The sequence below is a fragment of the Labrus mixtus genome, chromosome 3 (genome assembly GCF_963584025.1).
Source record: "Labrus mixtus chromosome 3, fLabMix1.1, whole genome shotgun sequence".
Classification (NCBI taxonomy): Eukaryota; Metazoa; Chordata; class Actinopteri; order Labriformes; family Labridae; genus Labrus; species Labrus mixtus.
The window spans coordinates 3,157,863-3,183,094 of NC_083614.1; the positions used below are offsets into that span (position 1 = coordinate 3,157,863).

Sequence of the window (25,232 nt, forward strand, 5' to 3'; positions counted from 1 at the left end):
TGGTTGTTGTTTTATTATTCCATTTATATTTGTAGACGTAATATTTGATGTGCAACCTTGACGCAGGTTTCAAAATGTAGAAACACTACGTCATCAAACATCGACGGAACAAGGTCGGTCACATGGTCACAGGCTGTAGAAAGCTCGAGATCAACATGGCCGCCTGCGTGAAGATGTTCGGAGCAGCAAGACATCTGCAGAGTAAAACGGCCCTTGTTAAAGTGGGGGTCTTCAGGACCGGGAGCTGTCGCCCCTGTTTGACCGACACATCGGCCCTGAGCCGGCTGCAGCCCCCCCGGGTCTACAGCAGCACCAACCGCTTCTCTACCAGCCCGTTCACAGGAATGACAGCTGGCTGCAGGCAGTCCACCAGACCTCAACGATGGATGCGGGTCGGGGTCGCTGTCCGCGGCCATACAGATTTCCTCACCCCCTACTCTCGACCCCACATGATTCAGGACAGGATGTTCGGGAACCGGGCCAGCGGTGCCGGCTTTTCAGGGGAGGACGGCGGGGACAGTGCCGGCTCTGGGGGAGAGGAGTCTGGGGGAGATGGGGGAGTGCCGTACAACGGACCCCAGATGACGGCTCTTACCACCATGCTGGTTCCTGAGGTCTTTCCCAATGTCCCTCTGATCGCCGTGAGCAGAAACCCGGTGTTTCCCCGCTTCATTAAGATCATAGAGGTGAGGGTGATGCAACGTTTCACGACCTGTCCACTGGATAGTTTCAAGGACACGAGATGATGCAATCACATGACAGTCTGGATGTAGAGAGGGGGTCTTCTATTTTCATTAGAAGTACTGCTCAGACCAGGACTGGTCCCGCTGTGGAGGACTATACTTCAGCTCAAAGTATTCAAGTTGGAAGAGCATTTTAAAAGTAGATTAAACAAAGTGTGTCACACATTCAAAAGCTCTGATGACATTCAAACAGCTGGAACACAATCTGATGCTCAGACCAGAGAGCGGTGATGAGTTTTTAAAGTGTGTTTGTGTTTGTTGTGTGACTTCCTGTCAGGTTAAGAACAGAGAGCTGATGGAGCTGTTGAGGAGGAAGGTTCGTCTGGCTCAGCCGTACGCCGGGGTCTTCCTGAAGAGAGATGATAAGTAAGTGTGATAATGACTCGATTATTAAACACCATTAGACTACTCATCGATTCTACAACATCTGCATGTATCCAACTGAAACATTTTGAAAAACAAACAACACATGACAGAATGAAAGTAAAAAAATGTATTGATAATAAATCAATCTAAATGAATAAAGTATGTTTTTGAGGTGTTGAACTCTAAACAACAAACACTTAGAAACATTCACTACACATGACGATACCTGTGGATGAAACGGCGTGCAGCACAGTGGTCGTTTAATCTCGATGATCGTGTGAAGACTAAACCGTAATGAAATAAAAACGTGATTAATCACCCAGCACTAGTGTAAAGTCTGCACCAGCGGTAACTATCGTTTGTTCTGTAACCAAACCAGTCGCAGAAAGTTTGAACTGTGATCAGAACCAAACGTGATTGGACATCAAGCTGCTGTGTAACCATGACAACACAGTGTTTCCCCTACCATTATATTGGACGGCCCGCCCTCCCTGAAGGTCAAGTAAAAAGATTTGTTTTTGGACTTTTTGTGCCTTTATTGTAGAGATAGGATAGTGGATAGAGTCTGAAATCAGGGAAAGAAGTCATTTAAGGATACCTTTCTGATAGAACAGGACATCTGTCATTAAAAGTAACACATGAACACCAAGAAGTGTTTGTGACGTCGTGTCGCCATGTCGGCTTGTCGCACCCCCCCAACGCTGTAAACCTAGGGGAAACACTGCAACAAATAATCAAAGTTAGTTCAGTTGTAATGGTTAGCGCGTGAGTTAGCTTTCAGACTATGAGCAGCTTAGCATGGTATAATAAGCTCGACTTATTTTGAACTCAAATGTCATTACATTCATATATTTATTTTTATATTTCACAATGAAGACGTATTACAACAGATACACACAAAGTTAACACACACACACAGACACAAACAGAACAAAACAGAAATAACATATTGTGTAGGATTTGTATGTAGAAGTTGTGTTGAGTAATAATACATTGTTTTTATACATTACTTTATATTCTCACGTGTTCATCTTGGAAGGTAACTTTTAATTCATCATAAATATCATAAACTAAAGAAGCCGTGTTTCAGAGGTGCTGCTTGTCAACAGGTGAGACAGGGCTGACAAACTTTAAACCACAGCAGCGGCTCAAAATGTGCAAATTCTGCAAGACAGTAGAAAACCTCCCTATGAGGCCCCGTCTGACATCACTAACTCTCGTTACCCTGCTGAACGTTGCATGCAATATGAATAGAAAATAACAAAGCACAAGTGATAAAAAGAGTAGGAAGAGTGAGCGCTGGGACGAGGCAGACATGATGGTGATGAACGCTGGTTTGAGGGTCGCCCAACAGACTCCTGAATCTCCACTGGGTGTTTCCCTTTAGGTGTAGATCCGTTGTTTACATGGCTAAACAGTGGGATGATCAACTCAGTTTTTAATTTAAAAAAGGCAGTTTAGGAAGACATACAGTAAGTAATATCATGTAACATTATATGATTGATTCCAACAATGAGGTGACTGTTAAGTGTGTTCCTACAAAGTCATGACTTATTAGTTATGCTGTAAATATTCAATTTAATTCAATTCAAAAAACTTTATTTTCAAAGGCACACAGAGCAGTAAATTAACAACAGTGCAGGTAGACGAAACAATTTAACCTAAATATAAAGTGTCAATTTAAATACAACTTAAAGCTTAAACTTAACTTAAAATACAAAATATAAAAGGAGTAGATATAAGTGGACAGTGATCGGACTAACAGATGTAATCAGATGTAACCATAACTATGTGCAGTAAACAAGAAATAAATATATATATATACAGAGCTATGTGCAAGTAGGCAAAACTAAATGATAAGTTATAAGGTGCATGGTGAATAGTGGAACAACATAACTAATATATACAATATAACTGTAAAGGTAGCAGGTAACTGCTAGCCTGATTGTCTGTTGCTCATAGATCGATGTCAGAGTCCTTACAGGTAGTCCAATGATCTTAGAGCAGACTGTGACCGTGCTCTGCAGGCGGTTTCTGTTCTGGAGGGTGGTGGAGTGGAACCAGCAGGTTATAGAAAATGTCATAATGTTCTCAATGAAGGAGTAGTAGAAGGTCAGAAGAATGTTCTTACTGACTCCAAAGGAATTGAGCTTCCTTAGGAGGTATTTTCGCTGCTGACATTTCCTGAGAATCTCCTCGGTGTTGGAGGTGAATTTCAGCAGGCTGTCGAAGATGGTACGCAGGTACTTATACTCCTCTACTAGTTCGACAGGATTCCCAAGTTCCCTCTGCTTGTTGGAGAAGGTCACCACCATGTCTTTGGTCTTGCTCACGTTCAGTTCGAGGCAGGAGCTGTCACACCACTCCACAAACTCCTGAAGAACTGGTCCATGGTGCTGAGAGGGGCCTGACAGCAGAGACAGGAGAACTGTGTCGTCTGCGTACTACACCAGGTGACAGGTGTGGTTCTGCAGTCATCGGTGTGGAGGATGAAGAGCAGAGGTGAGAGCACGCAGCCCTGAGGGGAGCCAGTTGAGGTGTGTTGGAGGTTGGAGAAGGTGTTGTTGACCAGAACTCTCTGTGATCTGTTGGTCAGAAAGTCCAATATCCACAGGATAAGCTGGTCATTCAGATGGAAGCAAGTTGAAAGTTTGTCAGCCAGGATGTGAGGCTGCAGGGTGTTGAATGCAGAGGAGAAGTCTGCAAACAGGAGTCTGGCTGAGGTGTTGGGGTGCTCCAGGTGTTTTTGAACAGTGTCTATTATGAATGTTTTTGCATCATCGACACCTCTGCCTGCACGATAAGCAAGTTGTAGCGGGTCCATCTGGGAGTCGGTTTCTCTTATGATGTGTTGTTTTATGATCCTCTCCATGGCCTTCATCACCAGAGACGTGAGGGCCACAGGCCTGAGGTCATTCAGTGATTTGGCGGGGCTTTTCTTGGGGATGGGGATAACTGTGGAGTGTTTCCACAGCTGGGGGACTGTGCTGCTGTCCATAGAGCTCTGGAACAGGGTCTGAAACATGCCCCCTAGCTGCTCGGCACAGTGCTTCAGGATGCGGCCACTGATGTTGTCTGGACCAGGTGAGCTGCTCTCCCTTGTCCTCCTGAGGGCTCTCACCACGTCCTCTCTGCTGAAGGTGAGTGCAGAGTCACTGGGCTTGAGCATGGACACTGTTTCTTCCAGCTGTGTGGTGTTGTCCTTCTCGAATCTGGTGTAGACTGAGTTGAGATCGTTGGGGAGAGAAGTAGAGCTGCTGCCTGCAACCTCGATGGTTTTGATGTTGGTAGCAGCAGTGTTCACAGCAGCCATGTTTTTGAGGCCCTGCCAAGCTGAGCGGAGGTTACCCTGTGTGAATTTTTCCTCCACTTTGTTCTTGTACTTGAGTTTGGCAGTTTTTATGGCGTGCTTGACTTCTCTGTTTACCTCCTTTTTCTCCATCTTGGAGCTGGTGAAGAAGACCCTTTTCTTCTTGTTGAGGACCTCCTTGAGCTCTTTGGTGATCCAAGGTTTATCGTTGGGGTAGATCGTGACTGTTTTGGAGGGGATGATGTTGTCCACACAGAAGGAGATGTACGATGAAACAGTGTCCACATGCTCATTAATGTTGTTGGAGGGGGCTAAGAGGTTATTACAGTCAGTGGATTCAAAGCATCCTTGTAGTGTAAGAATGCTTAACAACTTTCTTAACCCTCTTTATTACAGGAGTATATGCTGGAGCAAGCAGGATGGCATGGTGGTCAGCAGAGCCAAGAGGAGGGAGAGCAACAGATCTGTATGCGTTAGGAACTGAACCATAGCATTTATCCAGTGTCTTCCCCAGGCGGGTGCTGCATGTAATATACTGCTGGTAGCCTTTTAGTGCTTTTTCAGGAGAGCAATGGTTGAAATCGCCCAAGATGAATTTGGGAGAGTCCGGTGATATGAGTTCCAGTTTATTTAATAAGTTTGTGATGTGTTCAGTGGCTGTGGCTGCATTAGCTCTGGGTGGATGTAAACCAGGATGAGAAAAAGCTGTAGAAATTCTCTGGGGAAATAGAAAGGGCAAAGGGAGACAGCTAGAAGCTCTTCCGGGTCGCTTTGATGCATTAACATCAAAGCATGTAAACTTTATTTGATAATATTAAACATCACATGATCACATGACTCATAAAACATCACCTTAATAGGAGAGATAGCAGACGGATCATCTCATGTCTGCTGCTCCACCTTTAATTTGAATCAGGAGTGAAATGTAAAAGTCATTCTGATAGGTCGGTTAGATTTAAGCTCTTAATTGTCTAAACCACAGAATATGGATGTATTTGGTGCAATGTGGTCTGCAGTTTGTTTTTATCTCAGCCATTTGAATAAAAGCTCTTTTGAGTCTGAATCTGATGATCTAACATGGTAGTGGGTCAAAACCAAGTGGAAATCCACGGTCTTGAAAAATGAAGCTGATGCTGAAGTGTTAAAATCCTGCAGTTCCTGGAGTGTCCACTAGAGGCTGGCTGCAGAAGCACAGGAAGTCACATACACACCCATTCTAAAAAGTCTGTTTTTACAGCAGAGATTAACATGTTTACAGCCTGGTTCAAAAAAACAAATAGGTGTGATTATCTCATGTCTCGATGGACACACACTGTACGGGGGGTGTGAATGTTTTGATGACTCATCAGTTTTGATTTGATGAAGGATAAGAGTTATTCACAATAAGGCGTGTAGCTGACCTGATTGACAGGTGGGCGCGGTGTAACGGTTTGTCAGGAGGTTTAAAACCCGCCTCAGCTCCAGCTCTCAGTCTGTCGTTAGGTTGACTGAAAGTTAGACTGAGACAGCATTTCCAGCATGGAGACCGCCATCGATGGGACTCCAGCGCCCCCTGCAGGAACAGACGGGGGGACGTCACTCAGGCTTTGTCAGTTAATATTTACAGTCCGTGGTCAATACAGAAAATGAAAGTATGAAGTAATCAGCAAAATGTCCCTAGAACCTGACATGCAGCTCCTTGTTCCTCTCTGTCTCAGTCATAAGCAGTGATTCTGTCTCTTGCAGTAATGAGTCTGACGTGGTGGAGTCTCTGGACGCCGTCTACTCTACAGGGACTTTTGTTCAGATTCATGAAATGCAGGACCTGGGAGACAAGCTGAGGATGATCGTCATGGGACACCGCAGGTATAACATCTCTGCTGCTCCAGTGTTTTGGATTTAATGCATGGTTGAACATGGGATTGTATATCTTTAGAGTGTAATCAACCACGAGGCGGCTGTGGTTCAGTGGTGGAGTCGTACGGTCCGTTACCCGAGGCGATACTCTCCTGTTCAGACCTCTACTGTGTGTGTGTGTGTGCTCTGCTCTCTCAGAATCCGGATCACTAAACAGCTTGAGGTGGAGGTTGAGGAGGAAGCAGCGTCCCCTGTGTTTTCAGAGACTGAAGCAGAGCCCAAACCTTCACCGAGACGCAAAGCCAAACGCAGCCGCAAGGACCAACCGGGTTCTCCGACAGAGACACTGGAGGAGAAGGTCAGTGACATGAGCCCCCCTGTGCAAGCTGTCAATCAGAAGCTCTCTAGTCTGAGAAACATGGAGCAGGACGAGCATAATCCAACAGTAACTCCCCCTTCTTCTTCGTTTGGTCACTTGTTTTCTTATTTTCAGTTTGTCACTTACCCAGGTCCTTGTTTAGTTGTTGGTGAGTAGGAACACTGATTTTCCTGCAAGGTTACTTGAATTTCTATAAAGAGGAACCCCAAGACAAAAAATAGTTTTTAGCCTTTTGTCATTATTTAAATAAAGTTGTATGTAATCTAGTTACCACAAACAACCTGGCAGGTTGGTGGTTCACACGTAAACAAATGTACATAAAACAACAACGATATTCTGTCCTCAATGTGTGTGTCTGTACACAAATTGACAGATAGCTTACAGACTCCGAGAGAAATGAGAGGCGGGAGTAAATTCAAATGCTTTACTGTTGTCGTCATATTCATGAAGCTTCTTTCATTGTAAAACTGAAAAATACAAAATAAAACAAGCACCAATTAAAGGATGCTACCTAAAACATTAGCATTCTTAGCTTGTAAATTATCCGTCTTTAAAATATACCAAATGCATCAAATAGTTTGTATGTATAAATATAAAGATCTGTTCTTGCGAATAAACTTGCAAGGGATGCTTTCCAAGGCACACAGGCAGGAAGGAAAGAAAAAGCTTGTGCTGCAGGCCGATCACATGGAAAATAAATGAAGCCCCTCCTAACTAGAGTCTCATAACTGAGTCACATGACTTAAAATGACCAATCAGAAAGTACAGTGAAAAATAAAGAGCAAAAATGTAATAATCTCAAATGACCAGCAGGGGGAAACAGAATTAAATGAATTGAAACATTCCTGCTATACGTGACAAACGACATGAAAACACAAAATGACAAGTAAAGACCAACAGGAGCATAAACTCTACATTAGTTGACAGAGAGACATTTGTAGAAGCATAAAAAGTGACTGTGTGGTGTTTTTTAAAACGAAGCAGGATAAAGTGACCTTCAGAGTGAAAGTGTCAAAAGGTGCTGCACTATTTCAGCCCTACTGCACAGAGTTTGGAACACACTGACATGTGTCTGCACCGGGGTTAGAGACACAGTAGTATTTATGGAGGCAGTATTGCAGTAGAAGTAGTTGTGGGGTTTGTTGATATTCACATCAGTGGGAGTGATAGTGAATCTGTTGTGTCTCAGATTTCAGAAGTAGATCTGACACCAGAACTTCAGCCTCTGCCCTCGTCCAACATCCTGATGGTGGAAGTGGACAACGTTCAGCATGAGCAGTTCACTGTCACCGAGGAGGTCAAGGTACCAAACCTTCATCATATTATGGAGCCCAGACTCACCATGTGACTATCTGTTTGTGTGGCAGATTTCATTAAACAAATGCTCTCACAAAAAACACCAGTACCATCTTAAAAGACTGGATCTGTGTATTCTTCAGGCGCTGACGGCAGAGATCGTGAAAACAATCAGAGACATCATCGCACTCAACCCCCTCTACAGGTGTGTTCTCAGTCTGTCTGACCACACACCATCATACTGTTTCTATTACACAGCCTGATGTTCACTGTGTGTGTGTGTGTGTGTGTGTGTGTGTGTGTGTGTGTGTGTGTGTGTGTGTGTGTGTGTGTGTGTGTGTGTGTGTGTGTGTGTGTGTGTGTGTGTGTGTGTGTGTGTGTGTGTGTGTGTGTGTGTGTGTGTGTGTGTGTGTGTGTGTGTGTGTGTGTGTGTGTGTGTGTGTGTGTGTGTGTGTGTGTGTGTGTGTGTGTGTGTGTGTGTGTGTGTGTGTGTGTGTGTGTGTGTGTGTGTGTGTGTGTGTGTGTGTGTGTGTGTGTGTGTGTGTGTCAGAGAGTCAGTCCTCCAGATGATGCAGGCTGGTCAGAGAGTTGTTGATAATCCTATCTACCTGAGCGACATGGGGGCAGCTCTGACGGGAGCAGAGTCACATGAACTTCAGGACGTCTTGGAAGAAATCAATGTGAGCGTTCTGCATGCTTAAAGGGGCGGGGGGGGGGGCAGACTGTTGAACACAGTGTTTGATGATTTTCTACATGGAAGCTTGGGGAAGCTGCTGTATGCTAAACCTAATACACTCCCACAACAATGAACCACAAATATAAAAGGATCTTTTTCTTGAAGCACACCAGCCAACGGGAGATGTACATTTAGTGTCTGTGTGCATATAGTGCGGTCGGTTGAAAGAGAAAGGACTGCAGTACGGAGTTGTTGGTTAATTGTTAACACACATCAAACACATATTTCTGTATTCATGTCTCTGTATTAAAGCTGTACTGAGTGTGCAGGTGTCCTTTAAACTTTCTGTTGTGTCTCTACAGATCCCAAAGCGTCTCTACAAGGCTCTGTCTCTGCTGAAGAAGGAGTATGAGCTGAGCAAACTGCAACAGAGGCTGGGTCGAGAGGTCAGAGGTCATCACCACACCTATAAAAGCTATCAACCAGTCACTGCTTTGCCTGTTTTATTCATCCGGTTCCCTGCTGTGCTCACAGGTGGAAGAGAAGATCAAACAGACTCACAGGAAGTACCTCCTGCAGGAGCAGCTGAAGATCATAAAGAAGGTAAAGACAAAAGTCCATCCTCTCCGTCTTCTACCTGCTTCACTTTTCAGAAAATGTGGGCTGTTTGGAGATGTTCCCTTCATGACATCACAAAGGGCAGTAGCCCCTCCCCCAGGTGGGTGACACTCCCACAGCTAGGTGTTTGTTCTGCCCTCTGAGTCTGCCTTCTCACTGTAAACAATAGGACATGCGTGGTCCTACACAGCTCATTTACATATTTAAAGGTACAGACACAGAAACAGCCTGTTCTGAACAGGGCTGAAATAGAGGGGTTTATAGACATGATCAAATACAGGATCAGAGTGGATTTAGAACAAGAAACTTCACACATGTTTTGAGGAGCTCTGAGACTTATTTACACTGAAGAAGAGGAGGAGAATATGTCACCTTTTAAGGTGTGAAACCCCATCAAGGCTTTAAACTTCTAACTTACACATCAGTGAGACATCCAAACTAAGGTCGTGTGTCAGTAAAGCACAGACAACAGTTCGACGTCTCCATCATATCCTACATACATCCATACCATGTGTTGGTCCTAACAATGTCTGTCTGTAAAAATGGAGCCATTCAAACAGTGTATGTTTGTCTGTGTCATTTTCAGGAGCTTGGTTTGGAAAAAGAAGACAAAGAAGCTATCGAGGAAAAGTTCAGAGAAAGACTCAAAGACAGGACTGTCCCTCAGCACATAATGGATGTCATCAACGAAGAACTCAACAAACTAGGACTGCTGGACAACCACTCCTCAGAGTTCAAGTAGGTGCCTCTTTCTTTCTCTCTCTTTGTCCACAAATACCTGAGGGTCACGTTATTCTGAAAACAACTTAACAGAGTGGCATCAAATGTAGTTTCAGTTTATTGATCTTTGTTGAATGATTCCTGAAATCATGAGGATCCCCTAATACACACACACACACACACACACACACACACACTGCCTAAAGATGCTGAAATGAATTATTGAACATGCAGGTCTGAAACTTCTGCAGCTTGATGATTTTGAGTCTAGCTTTAGGCGGTTTTGCTTCTATTGACTCTGCTCAGGTTTGTCTGCTTTTGTCTGACTGGAATAACCATCAATTCACCAAGAGTGGAGGTGTTTAAAGGTGGAGTCAGTAGAAATGTTCGTTGCAGTTTGTAAACAACATTCAAACTGGGCCCCTCCTCCTCCTGGGCTCATCTCCCCCTGAAGCCCCACCCCCTCATTGCAGGATGTAGTATGTACGTTTACTGCTTGTAGCTACACTGCAAGCTAACACACGCTAGCACAAGCTAACCGCCGGTGTTTGTCACCTTCCTGTCCAACAGGAAGTAGACCAACTCCACGTCCACGGGTAAAAGACAACACAAGGTTCACCCTCGTTTTAGAACGAGCTTTATCCACTTGATGTTTCTCCTCACTCTGATTATATTTTTTATCCACTCCTAAACTCACCTGCTGCGCTGTCATTGGCTGGAGGAAACACACCAGCTCCGCCCAGAAACGTCCCGAGTCAACCAGAACAAATCAGAACAGTAAAATCCAGTCAGAGGACAGAGTCTCTGCAGACACAGTCACCACCACACATGTATGGAGGCCCAGAAGAGACAATGGAGCAGCTTCACTTTAGGAGAAGTCTGTCTTTTATTTTGAAGGAACAAGCTGCTGACTCTGTCTTTACTTTAGGAGAAGTCTGTCTTTTATTTTGAAGGAACAAGCTGCTGATTCTGTCTTTACTTTAGGAGAAGTCTGTCTTTTATTTTGAAGGAACAAGCTGCTGACTCTATCTTTACTTTAGGAGAAGTCTGTCTTTTATTTTGAAGGAACAAGCTGCTGACTCTGGCTGTATCCGAATTGCAAAGTACCTACTCAATCTGTCAGTAGGCAGTAGGCAGTACCTACTATCTGTTCTGTATACTGTTAGTATCTACTATTCAGTAGTAGCGCACAGTAGGCAGATATTTGTTCTTACTACTTCTGATTCATTCAGTATGGAAGTGACGTCATTTACGTTTCCTGAACCGGCCGCATCCACCTGTTTTTTTTTGTTTAGCTTTATTCAAGAAGAGTAATGCTCATATACAGTCAGGTAAACAAAAAACAATATCACAATGTAAATCAAGTAAAAGATTAAATAACTAAATAACATACAGTACATAAAGGAAAGTACAAATGAAAGACAGAAATATACAGAATATAAAATAAACCAATAAAGACACATTTAAATATGAAATCATTATTCAAATAGAGGGGGAAAGGTTTTATAATAATGCAGATATTTGTTATATTTTCTGTTGTTAATTTAAAGTAGTGATTTCAGTCTGGACTTTAACTCTAGATTAAAAATTGATTAAATTAATCCATACTCGTTTGTTTTGATTTGGAGGTGCACGTGAAGTGACGATTTACGTTTAATTTCGCACAGCATTGTGGGTGGTAAAATACAATTCATTTCCTGAAAGCACGCATCCGATCCATACTGCATGAAACCTGGAAGTTAGTATCCATACTGAAATGTTCAGTATACTGAGGTGGACCCAAAAAATGACCACGAAAGTTCAGTCTACTGAAACTCCATACTGAAAAGTACTGCATACTGAACTGTGACAATACGGAAAGGGCCTCTGTCTTCACTTTAGGAGAAGTCTGTATTTTATGTTGAAGGAACAAGCTGCTGACTCTGTCTTTAAAGTTAACAAAGACACGTGTGTATACTTGTGTTAATTCACAGACGACCTGATTAAGATTCAGAATCAGAAAAACGTTGCTGAACGTGGTTCAGCAACAGGAAGTAAAGAAGAAGACAGCAGGGGTTGACATTAAGTTAAATTTGCCAGTGGCACTCTGGGCGACTGGTTTTCAAAGATCACTGGTCCAGGAACGTTACTTTTGATTCAAAGAATAACAGTCACCAATTTACTCTTGAACCATTCTGATGCAAAAGTCAGTTACAACTTTTATTTAATTAATTGAGCTCGGCTTTTGTCGGGATCTGATGGTTTTAAAACCGTTTTACCAAACGTGTTTTTTAGTAGAGAAAACCTGCGCTAAGATCTGTGTGCGAGTGTACAATTTGAGTGTAGCGAGCGCGCTCGCGGGAGGGTCAGCGGTGAAGCCGTCGGCTATCTTTCAACTGTGACACACAAGCGCGCACGATCGCTTATGATACGTTGATGCTGTAGCAGTCATTAGTGCAACGTTTTAAAATAATTACTGACAAAACACTGGTATGAAATTGAGAATGTGTTACAGTCTATTTTTTTTCAGGCAATATTTTAACTGGCCCGAGCGGGTCAGCTGAACGTGCAATCAGCTGGCCCGGACTCTGTCAATCATTCATCCGGGCCAGCGGGCCAGTTATAATGTCCAGCCCTGAGACAGTTTGCCAGCAAAATTTAAAAAGAGAAAGTGGCTGTGCAAATGTTTTTTGAGTAATGAAATGTATCAGTGTGTGGTGAGAAACATTGACTACTTAAGAGAACATGAGAGGAAACTCTCCTCAGGGGAGTTTTAACTGTAATCTCTTTTGTTGAAAGATACACAGGATACTAAAAAGGATACTAAACACAACTCCACTATCTGTGTTTCAGTGTGACCCGTAACTACCTGGACTGGCTGACCAGCATGCCTTGGGGCACCAACAGTGAAGAGAACTTGTTGTTGGACACAGCCAAAGAGGTTTTAGAAGAAGATCACTACGGAATGGATGATGTGAAGAAACGCATATTGGTAAGTAATTGAACAGCTTACATGAGCCAGGAAATGAAACGATATGTTTAATATGTTGATATGATAATGTTTAGACACGTCGATGCAAAAAATTAAAAAATCAATATGCAGTTTGAAAATGCATCAATCTGCTGCTGACTCCCTTTGTGTCTTTGTGCAGGAGTTCATCGCTGTGAGTCAGCTGCGTGGCTCCACTCAGGGGAAGATCCTGTGTTTCTATGGCCCCCCGGGAGTGGGGAAGACCTCCATCGCCCGCTCCATAGCCAGAGCCCTGAACAGACAGTACTTCAGGTTCAGCGTGGGAGGAATGACCGACGTAGCTGAGATTAAAGGACACAGGTCTGGGAGTCTATACAGCCTTTACTGATACATGTTTAACTTATCAGGAGGGTGCAGAGATTCAAGTCTCGGCTTTTCATTGAAGGGTTTGGAAAATAATTTCTGAAAGGCTGGATGAGGAGAGACTGTGCCCCATGTGGAGGTTCACAGTAAAGAGTCAGGCCAGATTATTCTGTCTGATGAATTTAATAATGATCCACATGCAAAAAAATACAGTTCATGCAAAATCATTTACAATTTGATTGACAGCTGGGATCGGCTCCAGTCCCCACGCCCCCCCAGTGGGACACGTGGTATAGACAATGCACGGATGTAACCACCTTATTTCATTTTTGATGAATAGACTGAGTAACCAGAGGCGCTGCTTTTCATCGGGCAAGGCAGGCTACTTTTTGGTGGGGGGCTCCAAAGGGATGATAGACTTAAAACCACAGCAGGGGCTCAAAATGTGCAACTTTTTCAATGACATTAGGAAACCTCCCTAAAGTGGCCCCATCTTAGTATCATCATAGTACTCGTACTAGTATAATTGTAGGTGACTGAATGATGCTTGTTTAGCACTAAATGTGGACGAGAGACATTTTAATAACATAAGGTCCTAGTGTCCGATTATTTATAACATAATGGGGATGGACGCTGTTTGGAGGGGCCCCTGGGGATTTTTAGCTTTAGGCCCCGACAGACTCCAAAATCACCACTGAGCGTGACATCATATTTCTGCTCTTTGACTAGCACGTGTAGGAGACACTACTTTTACAAACAGCTCGACTAACTGCAGATCAGAGAAAGAGAGCAGAACCAGGTTTCATCAAAGTCCTCTGTAAGGCCTCTGAATTACCAGATATTATAAAGACTCATGTTCTTAGTGTTATCACATTTCCTCATCAGACATCAGTTCATCTTCACAGCTAGCTTTATCTCATGGAAGCATGATGGTCTTTGTCTAAACTGTGTGTGATGGTGTGTTTTAGGAGAACTTATGTGGGAGCAATGCCGGGGAAGATCATCCAGTGCCTGAAGAAAACCAAGACCGAAAATCCTCTGGTGCTCATAGATGAGGTCAGTATGGGGCTTAACCATTCAGTGAAATAATGTGCTGCTCTGTAGAGAGTCTGTGTATGTCATGGTCTATAGCCGTGGTTCTCAACTGGTGGGTCGGGATCCATCTGAGGTCTACTCCTCATTAATTAAATCTGACTTCAGGTTAAGGAGGGGGTAGTGGGTCCTGAGGTCTAAAGTTCATAATATCATTTAAAGCTGTCTGTACACAAGGGATAAGGCCAACAACAACAAACGTTAGGGGGCGCTGATCCTCTGAGCCCTCAGACGGTCCTGCATTAAAAACAGACAGGATTCTTTAGTGGACATCTCTACATGGAGTCAGGAACACTACAAACAGTCTGTTACTGCATTCACTAATGTTAGCTGAAACTGCCATGCAAAGAGTTCAGACATATCCGTCTGAGGAGTTAGATTCACATCGGTACTCTGAAAAATGAATCGCAGTAACATGGTGAGCATCAGCAGCTGCAGAGCAAGATTTATAAACTGAGGACGCCCCACCGTCTTTTAAATCAGAGGTGTGGAAACATTTTGGCTTCAACAAGACAGAAAATGAAAGAGGAGAGAAGAAAACAGACGAGACAAAAACTGTGTGCAGATATTACAAGAAGACAGAACTACACAAACAGAACAACCAACATGATGCAGCATTTAATCCACACCTCAACGAGAAGCTCCAATGAAGATTCAAGATTTCTATTTGTCACATGCTCATACAGATGTGCAGTGAAATGTAAAGACTGCTCCAAAAGGCTATGCAATAAACACTCAGATTACTAATACACATATATACAGTAATATAGAAATATAATGTGAAATTAAACAATAAATATTTGAATATACAAAATAAAGAATAATGTAACCAGTGTAAAGTGTCAGTGTGTAAAGTGTCCAGGGTGTCAAAGTGCAATGTGCAGATTGGAATGTGTGGTGTGTGTGCATCATATAGTCACAGTTCTGTTTTGTTTTTAACTGAGGAGAGTGGAGTTAACAGTCCGGACAGCCTGAGGAAAGACTTCCTGAGTTTTTCTGTGTTCGCCTTGATGTGTCGAAGGCGCCTGCCAGAGGGTAGCCACATAAACAGTTCGTTACCTGGGTGGTGGGGATCACTCATGATCCTGTTTGCCCTGGCTGTGCTCCTCCTTGTGAAGATGTCCTTCTTCCTGAGGTGGGGAGTGTTGTACCCATGGTACGCTCTGCTGACTTCAGCACCCTCTGCAGGGCTCTTCGGTCACGTACAGTGCTGTTCCCGTACCACTGGGTGATGTTTCCAGTCAGCACACTCTCCACTGCTCCAGAATAAAAAGTCTTCAGGACCTTCACAGAGACTTTGAATTTCCTCAGCTGTCTGAGGTGATAGAGACGCTGCCTCGCCCTCTTCACCTGACTGTCTATGTGGGTTGTCCATGTTAAATCCTCAGAGGTTTGCACCCCCAGGTACTTGAAGCTGCAATTCTTAGTGGGGTGTAATCCCGCTGCAGTCCTCTCCTGAAGTCCACAATCAGCTCCTTGGTTTTGCTGACATTCAGGAGCAGGTTGTTGTCCTGGCACCACTGTGACAGGTTTCCAACCTCCCCTGTATATGTCTGCTCATCGTTGTTGCTGATGCGACCAACAACCACCGTGTCATCTGCAAATTTCACGATGATGTTGGAGCTGCTTGTGGCCACACAGGAAGCAGCTCCTAAAGGACAGTCATTATTTATCTACAGTCTCATTTTGTAAAATAAATCGTGAGAGAATCGTATCCTGAAACGATCGTGAGTTTAGAGAATCATTACCTGTTATTATAAAGTGGAAAAAAAAAAAAGACAAAGGAGACTATGAAGTGTTGAAAATCTGACTCCTCAGTTCCCAAACTCAAAGTGGTGGATCAGAGTGATGACACGTCCCAACTCTCTGAAAAGTGCTGCTGGCATCAAATTCAAAATGTGTTCTTCACTTGAAACATTTGATTTGTTGTCTTTGGTCAGTTTTCAGTTGAATGTCTTTCAAACCTTGAAAGGGTATATGGTGATGACGAGTCTTTCTCCTACCTTTTATGACCAGGTGGATAAGATCGGTCGTGGTTACCAGGGTGACCCATCCTCCGCCTTGCTGGAGCTTCTGGATCCTGAACAGAACGCCAACTTTCTCGACCACTACCTTGATGTTCCCGTAGATCTGTCAAAGGTAAGAACATTTTGATCTGCAGTCCAAAGGTAAACTTACTATATATATATATATATATATATATATATATTTCTAAACCTTTCCTATCTTTGACCTCACCAACAAAGGTTTTGTTTATCTGCACGGCTAATGTGCTGGACACCATCCCAGAGCCGCTCAGAGACCGGATGGAGATGATCAATGTGTCGGGATACGTGGCCCAGGAGAAGCTGGCCATCGCTGAGGTAACACCGGCTTCTTCTGATGACACTGTGTGGAGAAAGAAATGTGAACGCTGTGGATCCACAGATTTATACATTGATGTTTGCTCACTGTTTATTCCTAATTTTCTTGCTAAAGAGTATCCAACACTTATCATAAGGATTCATCCATTAAGATTATTACTCCTGAATTACTCCATCCAATAAAAAGTAGAGTGTGAACATCCACAGTGAATATAAACCTGATAGACACGGCTTCTGTTAGCATGTTGAACACTTTGTCCTCACAGCGTCAGCGTCAACATCAGCTTGATATCTATTGGAGTGTCCTAACTACCTGCCCATGACGCAGCAGGAAGTAGCGCCGCTTTAACTCTGAAGCCCCGTTTTTATTTTCCTCTAAATCGAACGAGAAAGGAGGGGGCTCTACAAGGCGTTCACTTTTCCCCCTCAGCTCGTTAGCTTGTGGTACAAAGTGGAGATAACCCTGCATAAATAATATCCACATCCGGGACTGAATTATCCACTTGTTGGCTCGCTGTGAGCCGTCAACAGCTCGTCAATACAAAGCACCACACTTCTGTTAGTCCGCCTTCAAAATAAAAGCACTAGATGTCAATGTGTGTGTGTGTGTGTGTGTGTGTGTGTGTGTGTGTGTGTGTGTGTGTGTGTGTGTGTGTGTGTGTGTGTGTGTGTGTGTGTGTGTGTGTGTGTGTGTGTGTGTGTGTGTGTGTGTGTGTGTGTGTGTGTGTGTGTGTGTGTGTGTGTGTGTGTGTGTGTGTGTGTGTGTGTGTGTGTGTGTGTGTGTGTGTGTGTGTGTGTGTGTGTGTGTGTGTGTGTGTGTGTGTGTGTGTGTGTGTGTGTGTGTGTGTGTGTGTGTGTGTGTGTGTGTGTGTGTGTGTGTGTGTGTGTGTGTGTGTGTGTGTGTGTGTGTGTGTGTGTGTGTGTGTGTGTGTGTGTGTGTGTGTGTGTGTGTGTGTGTGTGTGTGTGTGTGTGTGTGTGTGTGTGTGTGTGTGTGTGTGTGTGTGTGTGTGTGTGTGTGTGTGTGTGTGTGTGTGTGTGTGTAGCGCTATCTGGTCCCTCAGCTCCGCTCTCTGTGTGGTCTGACTGAGGAGAAGGCCTCTATCTCATCAGATGCCCTCGGCCTGCTCATCAGGCAGTACTGCAGAGAGTCTGGAGTCAGGAACCTGCAGAAACAAGTTGAAAAGGTAAAACACCATCGACATCTGATCTTCCTAAACTACAGGTGCACCAGGGCCACTCAGAACACACTCCGGTCTCAATCAACAGAATATTTAAGTGGGAGGATTTCACGGCCTGGTACAAGAAATCCGACCTTCTCAAAGTCACTGGTATTCATTTGGATGGCAGTGACTCTCTGGACTCATCTAAATAGCAACATCAGAGAGTAGCACTTCATCTCATTGTTAACTTGTGTAATCCTTTTTCCATCCGTCTGTCAGGTTTTCCGCAAAGTGGCGTTCAGTATCGTCAGCGGTGAACAGAACACAGTGACTGTCACACCTGACAACCTGCAGGACTTTGTGGGTAAACCTGTTTTCACAGTGGACAGAATGTACACCGTCACCCCGCCGGGAGTGGTGATGGGCCTGGCATGGACTGCTCTTGGTGAGAGAGATTTACACACAGAGACGCACCGACCGACCCAGCACTGATACAAAGCTGGACAAACTGAAGGACTTTCTGTGTTTTGTCGTCCTTTTAGGAGGGACTACACTGTTCATTGAGACGTCGCTGCGTCGTCCCACTGGAGGAGCGGACTCTAAAGGAGAGGGGTCACTGGAGGTCACAGGTGAGTCAGGAGGTCCTCAATAAGACAAACTCTGCAGGAGAAGGATAATCCAACGCTATGAAGCACCTGGTATCTTCACCACAGACCGATTAGAGAACATGCTGAAGCTTTTCATTTTACCCTCTGCAGGTCAGCTCGGGGATGTTATGAAGGAAAGTGCAAAGATCGCTTCAACCTACGCCCGAGCCTTCCTGATAGGCAAGGAACCAGAAAATCACTTCCTGGTCAACTCCCACCTGCACCTGCATGTTCCTGAGGTAACCGCGATGATGTCATACTGTAATTTAACTACAATCTACAATCACTTTTTTTAATCTTTTAGGATTAACTTATTCTTCAGCATACTTCAGATAGATCACACCAGAATGTTGGATCTTTTAAATGAAGCTGCTTAAATCTGGTATCTGTAGATTTTAAATATCCCCGTCTGGTAACATAAAAGTATTTTCACTCTTTTGTTGGGGGCAGTAAGTGTTCCTATCGTTTGTCTATAACTCTCACTTGTTTCTAGGGGGCAACTCCGAAGGACGGACCAAGTGCCGGGTGCACAATTGTTACAGCCCTGTTGTCCCTGGCAACCAACAAGCCAGTGCGTCAAAATGTAGCCATGACTGGGGAAGTGTCTCTGACCGGCAAGATCCTGCCAGTAGGTGGAATAAAAGAGAAAACTATTGCTGTAAGTACAAGACACTCACACATAGATATGAACAGTTCTGAGATATGAAGACATTTCTTTGACCTTAAAGGATGAGTCAGTAGAAATGTTTGTAAACATTCAAACTGGGCCCATCCCCCCAGAAGCCACGCCCCCTGCAGGACGTAGTGTGTACGTTTACGGCTTGTAGCTACACTGCAAGCTAACGCACGCTAACACAAGCTAACCGCTGGTGTTCATCACCTGCCTGTCCAACAGGAAGTAGACCAACTCCACGTCCACGGGTAAAAGACAACACAAGGTTCACCCTCGTTTTAGAACGAGCTTTATCCACTTGGTGTTTCTCCTCACTCTGATTATATTTTTATCCACTCCTAAACTCACCTGCTGCGCTGTCATTGGCTGGAGGAAACACACCAGCTCCGCCCAGAAACATCCCGAGTCAACCAGAACAAACTTTGCTAGTGTGAAGAAAAGTGAACAAAAGAGTGTTTCAGTGTGACCTTATTAAAACGTGGGACCCTGTATCTCCAGTTTGATGGTCGTAGTTCATATTGGTGTTCAGGGCGTGGTCAGGATCAGAGGCCATGCTGTTAGCCAGCCTTTACATGCTTTTATCGTAGTCTCTCCACTCCACTTATTAACCAGCAAAGCTTTGCTCAGGGTGGACTTAACTGTAAAACTCCAAATAAAAGCCCCCTTCCCCAGTTCAATAAGAGGCCCCTGTTCATTTAGTGTTGGTTAGTTAGAGTATTTAAACATCCTGATGCTGGTATGTGTTCCAGCCGTGCAGCAGGACGGATCGATGTCTTAAAACATCCATTTTTTATGCACTGGTCAATTTTGAGATTTTGGGCCAGATCACTCCCTGAACATGTAATGTTTCAAACTACCACAAAGAAAATATCCAAATTATACATTTATGTGTATATTTTAATACATTTTGTCTGATCGCGGTGTTAGATTTCTCGTAAATTTGCCCGAAAGTTAGCATTCTAATGCGACGTACAGTATAACGGCTGTTCTCTGCTGCCTGTCATGACTGATATCTCTGCAAAGCTCTCTCTCTCTCTCCTGCTCAACGCTATGTAACCCAAATAATGACACTTCCTTTCGACCAGCAACCAATTGTGAAAGTTCAGAGGGGGGTTTAATGCTAAGAATGTAATCTCATTGGCTTGTGTTTGGTTTCTGATAACGTGATTCGTTCAGACGCATCATGTGGTATGCTTTGACACTTCCTTGTTTAACTTTCCTCTGGACCTTTGAGGAATGAATGAAAATGTCTTTCGGTAAATCAATGAAAAGAAAACAACAGTTGTCACTTGCAAGGGGATGTGAAAGGAAAAGTTGTGATGCGTTACCCCGTGAAATGCCCTCAGGAAGCGCTTCTGAATGTAAGCTGTCAAAACCGGGGGGGTGATTTAGAAATAGATAAAAGGGAAGTGAATGCCACACAGCAGTGGCTGCTTGTTCATGTTGCCGATTGAATGTGCTGCTTTGTGATTTAATTTGTCCGAATTGTGCTGGGTCAGGGCTGAAAATAAATATAGATCCACAGAATCACGGGTTCTGTAACAGTTTATTGCTCGAGTGCCGTCTGTGCGAGAGTGACAAGTACCACAGGAGCGTGTACACATTTACGGGACTTCAAGATCAGTCCAGGAAGGATGTCGCGTTTGATGTGAATGTGCAAAGGTCCTCTTGGCACGAGTTAGGTCTGGGATATGCGGCTCTCAGAAAAATCAGCAAGGTGTTGGGGATCCTTGCCCTTCACCTTAAAACATATCAGAAGCACGACAAAAGAGTGATAGGTAGGGTATGGAAAGAGGGTTGTGTCAGAAAAGTTGAAGCAGTCTGTAGAATTTCTAATGTCAGAAATACCCTAATGAGCATGGCTGTTACCACCCAGTGTTTCCCACACATAGACGATACCTGGCGGGTATTTATTTATTTATTCATTCATAAAATTGCTCCTTGTGCGAGAGAGAGTGGGGATGGTGCGCTCGAGGACGGATCCATGAGGAGCAAAACTCCCGTTTTAAAAAACTGCAGAGAGATAAGTCACAGCTAAACGAAAGTGCAGAATCACATCAGCTTCAGAGAAAATGTTAATGTACAGCTGCTTGCTGTTGATGCTGTGCTGGACTCCTATAAATAACGAAATATCGAGTGGACATTTTCAAAACGCGAGGGGTAGTCGTGTCTTTGCGGGTGCGTGGATAAATTAAGCAGATTAAAGTAGTTTGTTGCAAAAACAAAATTAATTCAGAGTTGAAAAACACATTTCTTATAAATACAAACCTAATATTAAAATATATCCTGAGATATGAGTAAAAAAAAAAAATATATATATATATATGTCGATCCGCCCCCGCCCCCCAGCACGTACTCCACCGCCCTGGTATGGCATCATTCTGTGGGAAACACTGCTGTATCAATAAAACCAAACCAAATGAACAGTTATTGATACAATGCACATTTCATTTTAGTTGCGGAAATTGAGAGGTCTGGAGTCACTACACAGGACCAGGGAGCAGGTCAGGCAGGCCTATGCAGATGTTGATGCAGTTGTGGCAGAGTTGCTGAGGGAGGATGCAGATGATGTGATTAACATCAGTGTGTCTTTTGATGGCAGAAAAGAGGGTTTACATCATACTATGGGATCGGGGTGTGCCTTGATATATTTACGGGACTGGTGATAGACTTTGAGGTCCTATCCTCCTATTGTCACGCTTGTGCCCTTAAAGAAGCTGCCAGGCATGAGGGAAAGATTACGGAGGAGGAGACTGACATCTGGAGAGAAAAGCACGACTGTGCAAGAAACTTTTGGGGTTCAAGCAAGGCTATGGAACAGGAGGCAGCGAAAAGGATGTGGGCCAGGTCCGTGAGTCGTCACCAGCTTAGATACACTCAGATGCTGTCAGATGGGGACAGTGCTGCATTCAAGGAGGTGGTATCCCTCAACCCATACCCTGAGCATGAGGTAGTCAAGTTAGAATGTATTAACGATGCCCATAAGCGCATGGGAACAGCCCTTCGCAAATTAAGTGCTGAACGCAAATTGGGGGGGGAAGGGTCTGGGAAAATTAACGGCCAATAAATGTAAAACATTGCAAAATTATTACAGGGGGGCAATTTTAAATAACCAGGGTTCCCTAGACAGGATGAAGAGCGAAATATGGGCTGGTCTCCTCCACAGCATGTCCTGTGACGAAGTACCTTGCACACCAGGTGCAACCCGTCCTGGTGCTGGTAAAGGAGAGCGGAGGAAAATGGAGAAACTCCGGAGAGCCACAGGCTCCATGCAGGGTACTTTTTATCTCGGGAGGTGGGCCAGAAGCTTCTCCCTGTGTACCACCGCATGTCTAGTGACAGCCTGCTGCAGCGCATGCAGCATGGTGGCACTCAAAATGCTAATGAGTGCCTCAACTCTGTGATATGGGCCCGCTGTCCGAAAACCGTGTTTGTTGGGAAGAGTAGGCTTGAGGCAGCAGCAAGTATGGCCATTACAACTTTTAATGAGGGGGCCTCTTCCATGCTTGCAGTTATGGATAAGCTATGGCTTGAAAGCACTGTCATCACTATCGGCGAAACCGACATGCTCAGGATCACAAAAACTGACACCATCCAGTCTGAGTCTGCAAAACATCGCAGAAAGAATCAGAGCACAGCTAAAAAAGTGATAAGGCATCAGCAAGAGAGGGGTGAGGGGCCTACATATGGTGCAGGCATGGACATCTAACCTGTAAAAACCCATGGGTGAACTTTGTGTTCTGTGTGGAAATGTTTTGTTCTGATGGACATACAGCGGACTAGATTTGCAGTTCTGGTGAAAAATTTGTGTGGTTTTCTGTGGTTGTCTACAGTTGAAGGTCTTATATGGTATTGTTGTTGTATTCAATGGTTAATGTCCATGTAGACATGGTCTACATTGTTATAACCAATGAACTGAGAAGTTGTTTTGCTTGTTAGCAATGCTTTCCTTTAGAAATGTGTGGAATTTTACAATATAAATCTTTAAATGCCGTTTTCTGCCGTCTCAAAGTCCGAAATCTCCTCTTCAGTTACACCTATACACATCAATCTTTCCAGCCTTGGACCTAGCTACATTATGAAGACTTTTACAGACGGATTTGTTAATATATTATTTGTAGCCTGATTTATATAACATTTTATTCCAAAAAACATGGCGAAAATCGAATTTTTTTTTAAGGCTATTGACAGTATATTCTGGTTTATAGGATAACAAAAGTATATATCCATAAATCCCTCTGTATCTTGTTTTCCATCTAATATGTCAACAAAATTATAAAATAATTTTGAACCTGGCTTTATCACATGATCAGATTTCATTTTTTTTAAATGTATGCAAATTAGCGCATATTTAATTAGATAGTCCCAAATTTGCATATTTATACATTAAAATACAAAAAGCTTGCAATACATTTTTTTCTTATCTTAACACAAGTAATCATCTGAGAAAGTTTCATGATGATATCTATTATTAATTTTTTTTACCCTATTCACCTGTAGTGTCTCGCCTTAAAGAGCAAAATGAAATCAGTCATTTTAACTCCATTTGTTTATCCATATTCTTTCTGGTGTACAGTTGAAGTTGTTTAGTCTTTCCATCTTTGCTGTGCACTACGACGGAGGATTAGGGCCACCTTTTTAAAAATAAAAAAAAAAAAATAAAAATCTAAATTTACGGCTTTATTCTCATAAATTAACGAGTTTAATCTTGAATTATTAGTTGTTTTTTTTTCTTTAACGTGGCCCTAATCCTCCGTCGTAGTGCACGGGTTGAAAACATGTTTAAAAATATCAAAGGCCCGTCTCATGATTACTCCTGTCCCGATTAAAGGCCAGGTCGTCTCATAGACTACAGTAAATCAAAGTCTGACTTGTCCAGTATTTAAACTACATTTTCTTCTTCTTCTTCTTCTTCTTCTCCCTTAGGCTCGTCGGGCCGGTGTGACCTGCATCGTCCTACCAGCTGAAAACAAGAAGGACTTCTCTGACCTACCAGACTACATCACCCAGGGCATAGAGGTCCACTTTGTGGATCACTACAGCCAAATCTACCCCATCGTATTCCAACAGGACGAGTCGTAACACGCTTTCACAAACAGCACTGAAACCTCACTTCAGAAAACCACTAAGCACCGATTGTCTCTCTGCTAGCAGTTAGTAAAGAATCCAGCTCTCGCTCTCTGACTCTTGAGGTCCGGTCGGTTGGTGACCTGGTGTTTCCTGAAGTGATCCAGAGGCCCGGTGGCTTGTTGATTCATTATTGATTATATATCTTTTTGGTTTCAGCCACCACAGGACCCCCTGAAGGTAGGGGGGTCAGTCATTCACTGAAACCATGCAGCCGACTGTGCCATAGAAGAGCAAACAGTAAACAGATGGTGATGACGATCATCGACTGTGATGTCATCGGAGGAAGAGAAGCGTCTTTACCCACAACTCTCATTGTACAGAGCTGTGAAAGGACTCTTTCATAGATTTTTATATTATTTTATATTATTGTGGGCCAAATGTGATGAAGATGATGTATAAATAAATTAAACAAAGACAGTGTGTGCTGCTTTCTTTCTTTCTGTTGTAGAGTGATATAACCTTTATCGTTCATTGAGCCTTGTTCTTCATGTTCATCCATCTGCCTCTGGCTTGGTGGAAACAGTAGGAGAGAGAGAGGCCTTAACTGGGACCTGAACTCCTACCTCCCTAAACTATAAATCATTTCTAATGAACATTACTTAACGTGTCCAGAGTAGTTAATACAAGAGAACGTATTAAATCATTATTCTGAACCTGCCTCTCTTACAAAAGGTTGAATCAGTCTGCACTTAAAGCCTTTACTGTGTTCTGTCTGTTTGCTATGGAGCTAGAAATGTCTCAAAGATTTATACATATCGAAATGATATGTATAAATATGCGTACATTTATAAATATACAATTATAAATATACAAATATAAAAACATGACAAACAAATAAATAAACTAATTTCTATAAATAAACGTCTATTTATAAATATATCTTCGAGATTTCAAAAATAAATATGCGTG

At 43.4% G+C, this 25,232-nt stretch overlaps 1 protein-coding gene across 1 annotated transcript; it reads left to right on the forward strand.

The window, feature by feature from the left end:
* The first annotated feature begins 117 nt into the window (after positions 1-117).
* lonp1 (lon peptidase 1, mitochondrial) lies at positions 118-24,743 on the forward strand. The gene is made up of 21 exons (XM_061034843.1): positions 118-686; positions 1,021-1,109; positions 6,145-6,264; positions 6,454-6,613; positions 7,824-7,937; positions 8,074-8,135; positions 8,481-8,610; positions 8,969-9,052; positions 9,141-9,209; positions 9,811-9,962; positions 12,777-12,915; positions 13,076-13,254; positions 14,226-14,313; positions 16,366-16,488; positions 16,596-16,712; positions 17,757-17,897; positions 18,153-18,318; positions 18,416-18,502; positions 18,632-18,759; positions 19,014-19,178; positions 24,120-24,743. The coding sequence occupies exons 1-21, from the start codon at positions 123-125 to the stop codon at positions 24,273-24,275; spliced, it is 3,033 nt and encodes a 1,010-aa protein (XP_060890826.1). The 5' UTR covers positions 118-122; the 3' UTR covers positions 24,276-24,743.
* Positions 24,744-25,232: the final 489 nt, after the last annotated feature.

Excerpts from the sequence above, each read along its gene's own strand:
- lonp1 (XM_061034843.1), top strand. The coding sequence starts at position 123 with ATGGTCACAGGCTGTAGAAAGCTCGAGATCAACATGGCCGCCTGCGTG. Across the intron at positions 9,210-9,810 it reads AGCTGAAGATCATAAAGAAG|GAGCTTGGTTTGGAAAAAGA; the intron begins GTAAAGACAAAA and ends TGTCATTTTCAG. Across the intron at positions 16,713-17,756 it reads AGAAGCTGGCCATCGCTGAG|CGCTATCTGGTCCCTCAGCT; the intron begins GTAACACCGGCT and ends GTGTGTGTGTAG.